The 10,127-nt window shown below is 34.5% G+C and overlaps 1 protein-coding gene across 2 annotated transcripts; it reads left to right on the top strand.

Annotated features, from left to right (window-relative positions):
- The first annotated feature begins 512 nt into the window (after positions 1-512).
- Positions 513-6,684, top strand: LOC123202049 (WD repeat-containing protein 44-like). 2 transcript variants are annotated; one of them, XM_044617767.1, is made up of 7 exons: positions 515-2,613; positions 4,038-4,128; positions 4,441-4,598; positions 4,689-4,740; positions 4,887-4,966; positions 5,097-5,190; positions 5,717-6,684. In XM_044617767.1, the coding sequence occupies exons 1-7, from the start codon at positions 895-897 to the stop codon at positions 6,313-6,315; spliced, it is 2,793 nt and encodes a 930-aa protein (XP_044473702.1). In that variant the 5' UTR covers positions 515-894; the 3' UTR covers positions 6,316-6,684. The 2 variants fall into 2 exon arrangements, with proteins under 2 accessions (XP_044473703.1, XP_044473702.1); XM_044617768.1 differs by lacking the exons at positions 4,441-4,598; positions 4,689-4,740 and having other exon boundaries at positions 513-2,613.
- Positions 6,685-10,127: the final 3,443 nt, after the last annotated feature.

The raw sequence follows: 10,127 nt of genomic DNA, 5'->3' as shown, positions 1-10,127 counted from the left end.
AATAATAGGCCAAAGACTTTTTTTTTATTGGAGGTTTTCTGAACCCATAAAGTTTGATCCGTTAAGTTTAAGGAACCTAAACTCCTATGTTTTCGTTAAAATTTATTGTTTCGTTTAAGAATAAAAATATTATTTATCTAAAAATATTTTTAAAAAATTTAAAATTTATCACAGTTTTTATTTTAGTTTAAAAATTTAATCATTTTTTTATTTTTTGATAAATTTTATAGTTTTTTATCACGTTTTTTTTTTTTTATTATCTTTATTTTTGATGAAGATAATAAAACGATAATGAGAGAGATTAAAAGGAAGAGGGAGTAGCGATAATTAAAAAAAAGTTAATTATCTTTCTTCTTTTTTTTATTGTTTTTATCTCTGATGAAGGTAATAAAAGACAATAAGAGAGATTAAGAAAAAGAGAGAATTTCGACAACCGAAAAAAGAGATAATCATCCTGAGAGAGAAAAAAAAAAAAAACCTCTGCATGAAAATAATCACTCCTCAAACGTTGCCCACATTTTTTTCGATAACAATTATTTTGTTATGTCGCAAGAAACAACCAAACAAAACCAAGTGTCTCTCTCACATCTCCACGCAAAAACATCACCAAACCCCAACTTCCTCCTACAGCATAGGGCTTCGCTCCTCTCTGCTTCCTTTCTCTATTCGTCATCACATCGGATCTGATCCTTCTCTTCAAACGACATCCCGTTTTTGCCAACTCTTTCTCCGATCCCATCAATTGTCTCCGATACGCAAAGCACAACCCATTATCCCAAATAACTATATTGAAACAAAACCAAGGACGGAAGTCCAAGCGCTAGTCCATTTTTACTCTGCTGGGCATTTTGTCGAACTTGAAATGTGTAAAGCGAGACTAGATTATCTACAACGATGAGCAAGACGGGAGGAGGAGGGGGAGATGAAGAAGATGAAGACGAATGTTTCTATGAGTCGTTGGACCGGTTAGTTACTTCTTCAAACTCTTGCTCCACTTCTTCTTCTTCTTCCTCTGATTCCGAACCCGATAACCTGAATATTAATCCTGAATCCCCCGTTTATGATTTTTGTGTTCCTAAATTCCCTATGGGCGTCTCTAACAAGTACGATGTTTGGATCTCCGAGCCCGTTTCGGTCTCCGAGAGACGGACTCGTTTGCTCCGTGAAATGGGTCTCAGTCATGACCCGGCTTTGTCGCGGGCCAAATCGGGACCCGAGAGGCAAACGGGTAGGGGAGATTTTGAAAGCTCGGCGTCGTCTGGTGGGTTGACTCAGCAAGATCAGGGTTCTTCTGTTTCTGGTGTTGGTAGTGTAGGTATCGTTCGATCAAAATCAGACGGTTCGAGGAATAGCAAAGGTTCTGACGACGATCATCGTCATCAATTGTCAAATTTTTCTCCTTCAATTCTTTCAATTCATTCGTCTTCTGTAGATTCACCTCCTGTAAATAATAATCTTAACAGCACTGATAACGATGATGGTAATGTTATTCAAAGTGTTGTTGTTAGTAAGTCGCTGAGTGTTAAAAGCAATAATGAGGTTGTTGCTAGTGCTACTTTGTCTAATAAACCACCCACCGGCAAGAATTGTAAAAGGGTGGAAGAGAATCGACTGGATTCCTTGCGTCTTCTTCATGGCTATGGTAATGGTAATTATAGTAGTAATTCGTTGCCGCTCAATGCTAATGGTGGAGAGGTTGTTGAGCATTTGGATTCTAATGGGATTGTGGCGGCTGACAAACAAGTGTGTTTGATTAGGAATCTTGATAATGGTAAAGAATTTGTGGTGAATGAGATTAGGGAGGACGGGATGTGGAACAAGGTGAAGGAAGTAGGGACTGGCAGGCAGTTGACCATGGAAGAGTTTGAAATGAGTGTGGGGCATTCTCCACTTGTTCAAGAATTGATGAGAAGGCAGAACGTGGAGGAGGGTAATAAGGATAATTTTGATTTGGCCATGAGTGGGAATTGTGCTGGTGGGGGCAAGTTGAAGAAAAAAGGGAGTTGGCTGAAGAGTATAAGGACCGTGGCTAGTACTGTGACTGGGCACAAAGAGAAACGTAGTAGTGATGAGAGGGATAGGGATACTTCGTCAGAGAAGGGTGGGCGGCGGTCAAGTTCTGCCACAGATGACAGCCAGGATGTCTCATTTCATGGACCAGAGCGAGTGAGGGTGCGCCAATATGGGAAGTCATGTAAGGAGCTTACTGCACTCTATAAGAGCCAGGAGATACAGGCACACAATGGGTCTATTTGGAGCATTAAGTTTAGTTTGGATGGAAGGTATCTTGCAAGTGCAGGTGAGGATTGTGTTATTCATGTTTGGCAAGTTGTTGAGTCAGAAAGGAAGGGAGAACTGCTTGAGAAACCCGAAGAAGGAAATTTGAATCTGTTGCTGCTGGCTAATGGTTCACCTGACCCAAATTCATTGTCCCCAAAACATGTGGATGACCTACTTGAGAAGAAGAGAAGAGGAAGGCCTATGAGCCGAAAGTCATTGAGCATGGACCACATCGTGGTACCAGAGACCGTGTTTGGTCTCTCTGAAAAACCCATTTGTTCATTCCAAGGACATCTTGATGATGTGCTTGATCTATCGTGGTCCAAATCTCAGGTCAGTTATCATTTTGGAGTTTCTGTTCAATTCTATTAAACATGCTTTTGTTGCCTCTGCTTTTATGTTTTGGCATGATTAGTTAGTCTTCATTTGTTTTTCAAATGCTATAGTATGAAGGATTATGGTAGATATACTTGTATGATGTGATATCCTCTTGTTGTGTGGTTTAAGTGATAAATTTTATTTTTCTTATATTAAATCAATTTATATAATTAACCCTTCTGCATGGTAGCCTAGTAAATATATAGATGTTTCTGTTTTGGATAAGTTTGGATTTGGTCAAGATAGAGAAGGTTTAACAACATTGAAGGTGTCCCGTATTAAGGTTTTTGAATGCAGTAAATTAGCATTTTTATAGTGATGAGTAATATAAGATTGTGTTTCAGTTTATGGTGGAGAGAAAGGCTCATTAAAGTTCATTATACAAACTTGGTCAAACATTACCACTCTGGCTTTAGTTTTGGATTGACTTCCTCATTATAGGACGTGATATATGTGCCTATGAATATGTATGCCTTGAGCAATTTAACGATTTCCCTATATTAGTTTGTTAGAGAGCTTTGTCCTTGAAATACGCTGTGTGTGATCAGTGTATAAAACATGTGCCTTTTTGCTTTTTTTAAATTTATTTTCTTTTTCAAAAAATATATATTATTTGTGCCTGGTGATGAAGGTTGTCTATTTCTTCTTGCCACATGTTTTATTTGATTCTTATAAATTTTTATAATTGGTTGTGTTGGATATAAATTTCCTAAGCTCTCTTCAAAATGTTTTAATTGAATTTTTTTCTGCAACTCTTGGACCGTATGTAAAGGTCATATGCAAGTTTAAAATCAGTAGCTGACGTGGATATTTCTTGCTGGGCATTTGAAGGGATATTCCTTTATAAGTATGCAAATAAAAATTGCCACCAAAAATCAACCAATATTCTTGATGTCAAAGAGAATTAAATAGTTTAAGTGATCTAGTTGTGCCCTAGATAACGTAAATCAGTGACAAATGTGGATGATTCAATATGTTGCCATGATTTTTTTTTTTTTTAAAGTGGTGAATAGTTATTGGTCTATATTTATTGCAAATACAAATCTCATTAGATTTTAATAATAAGTTTGGTGTATTCAATTCATATTAAAGTTTATATGATGAGAATTATGTCTAGTGTACACTTGTTAACATACCACTTAATTAGTTTAGAACTGGCTGTAACGGTTAGTTAATTTTTCTTTGTTACTCATTTTAAGTAGTTGTGATTGTTCCTTTAATCATTGTTTTCTTTGTTGTACTCATGAATTTATGCTCCTCTCCTTTTATTTTTTGCTATTTTTACCTATTAGACCATTAAGTTTTCTGGTAGATGTCTGAAAGTGATTAGTTATTCTTGTATGTTTAACTTAGATCAATTTTTTTTGAATCTTCTCCAGCATCTGCTTTCTTCTTCAATGGACAAAACTGTGCGGTTGTGGCACTTGTTAAGCAAGACTTGTTTGAGAATATTCTCCCACAGTGATTATGGTAAGTTCTCTTAACCCTTTTTCATTAATGTTTGATTCCCACTCACACTAAAGCATTAATCTTTAATCAGTCAAATACTCTGCTATAAATTTGCTTTTTCCTGTACTTTTCTTATGTGTCAGAAGCATCAAGTACAACATTCTGCTCCCTTTAAGAATTTTGAACTTCTTTTAATTCTATTATCAATTTTAAGAACCTGGTTGGTTGAATTAGCAAAGTTTTTTTTTTTTTTTTTTTCTCTGGTTGACTTGTTCATTTCACTAGCTTATGTAATTCTAATTAAACTCAATTTTTGAATCTGCCTTGACACAGTAACTTGCATCCAGTTTAATCCTGTTGATGATAGATATTTCATTAGTGGATCCCTAGATGCTAAGGTTCGCATATGGAGCATTCCTGATCGTCAAGTTGTTGATTGGAATGATCTGCATGAGATGGTCACTGCTGCCTGCTATACACCAGATGGTCAGGTTGGGTGATCTACTCATGTTGTTTTCAATTTATATTTACAACTTTGAGGAAAACTCTGGAACTCATTGAAGTTTTACCCCATATTGAAGGGTGCACTAGTTGGTTCTTGCAAGGGAAGCTGCCATTTGTATGATACCTCTGGTACATGAAGATAAATCTCTCTGGCTCCATTTGTGTGATTTAGAGACTTTGTGCATGTTTGTGTTTATGTGTAATCTGTTTCATTTTTAATCTCTTACATAGTTGGAAATTAATGATGATCCTTATATATATATATATCTTTTCAGATAATAAGTTGCAAGAGAAAAGTCCAATCAATCTACAAAGCAAGAAGAAATCCCAGCAGAAGAAAGTCACTGGTTTTCAAGTAATTTGCTTGTCCTTGTATTGTATAGATTTCTTGAGATGATGTATAAAGCTATTCCATTCCTGTCCCCATATATATTGCCACTTGTTCCCTCGATCCTTGTTAGCTGCTAATTATCTGCATAAACCAGTTTGCACCAGGAAGCTCATCCGAAGTGCTCATCACATCTGCAGATTCAAGGGTTCGGGTTGTTGATGGTGTTGACCTAGTGCACAAGTTTAAAGGTAAGAATTTGTACAACATATGTTGTCCTTTTCTTTTAGATCCAGAATCTTGAGTGACACTTCATCCTTGCACTTTTGAAACCTGACTGGTTAAGCCAGTGGTGGCATAGAAGTTAATGCCAATGATATATAGTAGTTCAGTATAAGTATAATGCAGGGTTGACCTTTCATTTCCCATATGCCAATATATTTATTTGGGTACCTCCAGTAAGAATTTGGTCTTTCTAAACCGAGTTGGGTAAACAAGTTTTGTGTTTTCTAGTGGATCAACTTTAAACAGTTTTGCTTGAAATCTTGTTTTAACAATTATTATGTAATATTGGATCTCTGAGTCATGCACGGTAGGACATGAATTATATGTTGAAGGTTTCAGTTTTGAGTGTTGCTGGATTACATAGCTCTGTGAGAATTATATTTCTTTTCAACTTTCTATAATAATGTACTAAAAAACAAGTTGCTTTTTGGTATATTGACAAGTGTCTTGATGTTGACCATTTTCACAATCAAGTTATTCTTTCCGTGACAGGGTTTCGTAACACAAATAGCCAAATATGTGCCTCCTTCACAGCTAATGGAAGATATGTGGTATCTGCTAGTGAGGATTCTTATGTATATGTGTGGAAACATGAAGCTGAATCCCGATTTAGCAGAAAGAAAGGTGTTACTGTGACACATTCGTATGAGCATTTCCATTGTCAAGATGTATCAGTGGCCGTTCCCTGGCCTGGCATGGGTGACTTATGTGGTCTACAAGATACATATTCAGGTGATCAATCTGGGGTTGACAATAATTTTGATGAGTTTTCAATGGCTAATCATCCTCCTACACCTGTTGAAGAGATCAACAGTATTGAGGGTTCACAATCTGCATCTGGTTGCACCAACAGTCCACTTAATGGAACCATTTCCAGTGCAACCGACAGCTACTTCTTTGATAGAATATCAGCTACATGGCCAGAAGAAAGACTTTATTTGGCTGCTAGGAATCGGAGTCCTCGCGCCAGTGTGGATTTTGCAAACGGGTTAAGTTCAAACATGTCAGCATGGGGTATGGTGGTTGTGACCGCTACCCTTCGAGGGGAAATTAGAACATTTCAAAATTTTGGATTGCCTGTTCGGTTATAATGGGTGAAAAACAGAAAGAAAAAGAAAAGAAAAAAAAAGAGAAAATGACAGGAGGCTGGGTGTGGGGGAAATTAGACGATAATAATCATTACTGTCCATTTCCTGGAGGTTAAATGTGTACAGAGAGATATCGGGTAAGATTTGTAATATTAGCAAGTTCCATTTCTTCTTTCTCTGTGCTTGTTGTCCTCAGAGTAGTAACTGATGGATAGCCATTTTGGTTGAGCATTGAGAAAATATAGATTTGTTAAAAGAAAAAAAAAAATGCACCGTGAATTTTAGAAGCCGATGTATTTCTGTTATCAGGAATTGTAGAGCTATGAGCATGGCAAAAGCTATTGAATTTAAATGAAATTCTTTTATTATTCATTCTTGTCATTCTTGTTAAGTCTTTGTGCTTGGCAAAAGCTATTGAATTTGAAGGTTAAGCCTGCAATTTGGAAGTCTTTTATATTCATTTTCTTTTACTTGGTATTTTTGTGGGGAAATATTAGAGTAACCCAGAATTTGAGAACTTGTGCTTTACCTAATTGGCACCAAATTTAGTGTAAGAATGAACAAAATGCAGGGTGAACGACATCTAACGAAAAATCAAATTGGTATAAAAGAAGAGAGGCAGATCTGGGATTTTTGGTTTTCACATTGCTTTGTAACGAGAAACCTTTATTTGAATCTGAGTTGGATTGTGATTGGTTCTACAGTTATTGTAGCAGTCTTTAGTGAGCTTTGAACCGTCTTTCGCTTGGGCAGCTTTATCTTTGCCATTCAAATTAACTTTTCGGAGCAATATTGTCTGAATAGTAAAAGTGCTTTGGGGTATGTATATGAAATCATAATATTATGTATATAATTTTGGGTATAAATAATGATATATTATTATATAATTAGATATTATTTTATTTTTAAGTATTTAATTATATAATAATAATTATTATTTATATAAAAAATTATGCAAAAAATTATCCATGAAAATATTGTACTTCACCTGTCAACCTACCAAGTCTTTAGCAAATCTGCAAAGACAAAAGCTTTGCCCTTTAGCCAGGCTGCCAGAACTCAGTACTGAGTTTTGACCGTAACAGCCTTAGCCAGGCTAGTTTTGACCCAAATAGCCTAAGACAAGATAGAAGCGGGATGGCTTGGATGGTAAAGGGTTTCAAAGTGAAAAACTTGGGTTCAAAGTCCTCTAATGATAACCCAATATAAGACTCTTTACTTACATATTTGTAGGGCTTAAGAATGGGAACATATATGTTGATTCAAATCAATATGGAATTATAATCACATATTTATTCTATATTTTTTTCTTGGTCAATGATAGTAGATATAATGCAATTTTAAAAGTGGGTTTTATAATTATAGGAATTGAGTTGATAACCAATACGGGACTCAATGAAACAATTTTACAAATAATTTCTCCTGAATTTATTAGCGTTGCATTTTTTTTCTTGGCAAGAACGAGTTAAACTAGAATACGTCTTAGTTATCTTGACAAAATAGACGGATTGGCTATCTCAATCTCAAAAATATTCATCATATTCAATATTTTACCAATGACTTTCCTTTTATTATTGGGTATGAGTGGTTTTGGTACAAAATAAATAGTTTTTTTTTACAATTAAATTCAAATTGGTTTTTTATGATAAAAAAAAAAAGAAGTTACCACGTGCCCAAATGCTCTCCTTACATTTTAACATTTTCATACTCTCAAGCTCAAATTATAAAGAGTAAAATATTTTACAAGTACATGATTAAACATATAAATAATATATTTTATATAATTAAATTTATTTTATTTTTAATTTAAAATTATATAATCAAATAATTTTATTATTTTGGGAATGAATCAGAGTCTCTCTCAAGCCCCACCAATGACCAACCCAGATACTAAAGCAGTAAAATACAGTATCGAAAATCTGGAATTCCAAAACTTGAAACCTCATTGGTGGCCTAAAATTGATGTGTCTGGTACTTGTTCTGCAAAGAATCTTATCGTCTCTGCCTCTCATGTCCAGTTACATTTCTCTTTTTTGTCACAAAGCATAGCATTAAATTGAAAAGACCTTTTCAAAGTGGAAACAAGGTTTAATCTTTGTAACATCATCCGAGTGAATTTGAACACTTGCTCTCTTATATTTGAAATTTCTTTTATTATCATTCAAACTATTCAGAATGTGTTGCAGGAAGGTGAAGACTGGTGCACCTTTCAAGGTCTAGAGCCTTTTTGGAGTTTCACTTTCAGGCCACGGCAAAGCTGCCTTCAGCTTTCTGCATTGAGATGCAAGGCAGTTTCCTAGTTAGAAAATTCAGTTCCCTTTTGGATTTTGTCTTAGATATTGTGAATTGCCTTAAATAGGACCAACAAACAACGCCTACTGCCACTCCAACACTCAATGTAGCTACTAAGAAAACTCTAAGAAAAGGCAGTGTTGTGATCACTGGCGCCTCTTCTGGGATTGGGTTTAGCCACAGCTAATAAGGCACTGAAACGGGAAAATGGCATGCAATTCTGGCCTGCAGGGACTTCCTCAAGGCTGAAAGAGCTGCAAAGCCAGTTTATCTTGTATAAATGAGATAGAGTTTCTGCCAATAACAGAAATAATTAGAACGTTAAGACTCATTCTCTTTTCTTTTGATGCTAATCTTCATGCATTTTTTTATAACTCATAATTATCAGTATCCTACGATGTTTGAAAGATATCAAAGCATCTTGTTTTGATCATTCGATTGTCCACTGAGTGAAACGGTTCCTTGCTAAAAAAAATTAAAGTTCTACTAAAACCAAGCAAAGAGATAGAAACAATATGTATTACCAATACAGATCGATATATTTTTTAAATAAAATGATGTAGTAAAAGTGTATATGAGAAATTTTAAATTTTTATAGATATTTGTGATATTTTTTAAAATGACGACGTGTTTATAACATTTTTTTATTATTTTATTTCTTAAAAGCTGTATCATACAATATAATATGATTCTTGATATATAATACATAAAATTAGGTGTTTAATATATAATTCGACCAACATGCTATACCCGTATAACACTTAAATTTTCTTATTTCTATGACATCCTAATCCGGTTCATTAACTTTACATACTACCAAAATTTCTTTTGAGCAAGGAAATAATTATTTTTTATTGGCCAAAAGATATATTCTAACCCAAGTTTGACTGAATTTCTAAAGCCTTACACGTTAAGTTTTAAAAACTCAAATATTCACTCATAAACTATTAAATAACAAAAATTATTAATTTGAAAGACATAATTGTTATTTAACATTAAAAAAAAAATAATTTCATCTTATTTTCTCTCTAAATTTTCCTCTTATCTAAATTTTGAAAACTTTACTTTTTTTCCTGTTAGAATTTATATTTTTTCTCTTCTCTCTCTGACGATTAGAGCTGACTGACCTCTCATCTTTGTTGGCATTATGCCTCCCAAACGACTGAATAACAATGAAACTGGTTGTTAGTCGACCAACACAATTCGACATATATTGCACATAACAAGAGGCATGGAAATTAGAGTTTCATTGTCCACATAATGACAAATAAAAGTAATGTATCATATTTTTCGGAAATTTTTCTTAACTAATAGAAGAATTCCAAATTTATAGCACTTATATAGTTTAGTTAGTTTCATTTTTATTTTATTTAGGTTTGTTGACTTTGTCTCTTAATTCTTCAAATTTTATCAATTATTTTTCTTCAAAAACTATGTTGGGCCTTGAAAGTGACCCAAATGCTGCAAAGACCAATAAGGTGACCTCGGGTCTCATCCCAAGTAGAGGTATCAAATGAGTCGAA

This window comes from Mangifera indica, chromosome 18, assembly GCF_011075055.1.
Source record: "Mangifera indica cultivar Alphonso chromosome 18, CATAS_Mindica_2.1, whole genome shotgun sequence".
Taxonomy (NCBI): domain Eukaryota; kingdom Viridiplantae; phylum Streptophyta; class Magnoliopsida; order Sapindales; family Anacardiaceae; genus Mangifera; species Mangifera indica.
Note: the sequence above shows the minus strand (reverse complement) of the source record. Positions and strands in the feature narration are given on the sequence as shown.

Excerpts from the sequence above, each read along its gene's own strand:
- LOC123202049 (XM_044617767.1), top strand. The coding sequence starts at position 895 with ATGAGCAAGACGGGAGGAGGAGGGGGAGATGAAGAAGATGAAGACGAA. Across the intron at positions 4,967-5,096 it reads AGAAAGTCACTGGTTTTCAA|TTTGCACCAGGAAGCTCATC; the intron begins GTAATTTGCTTG and ends TGCATAAACCAG. Across the intron at positions 5,191-5,716 it reads CCTAGTGCACAAGTTTAAAG|GGTTTCGTAACACAAATAGC; the intron begins GTAAGAATTTGT and ends TTTCCGTGACAG.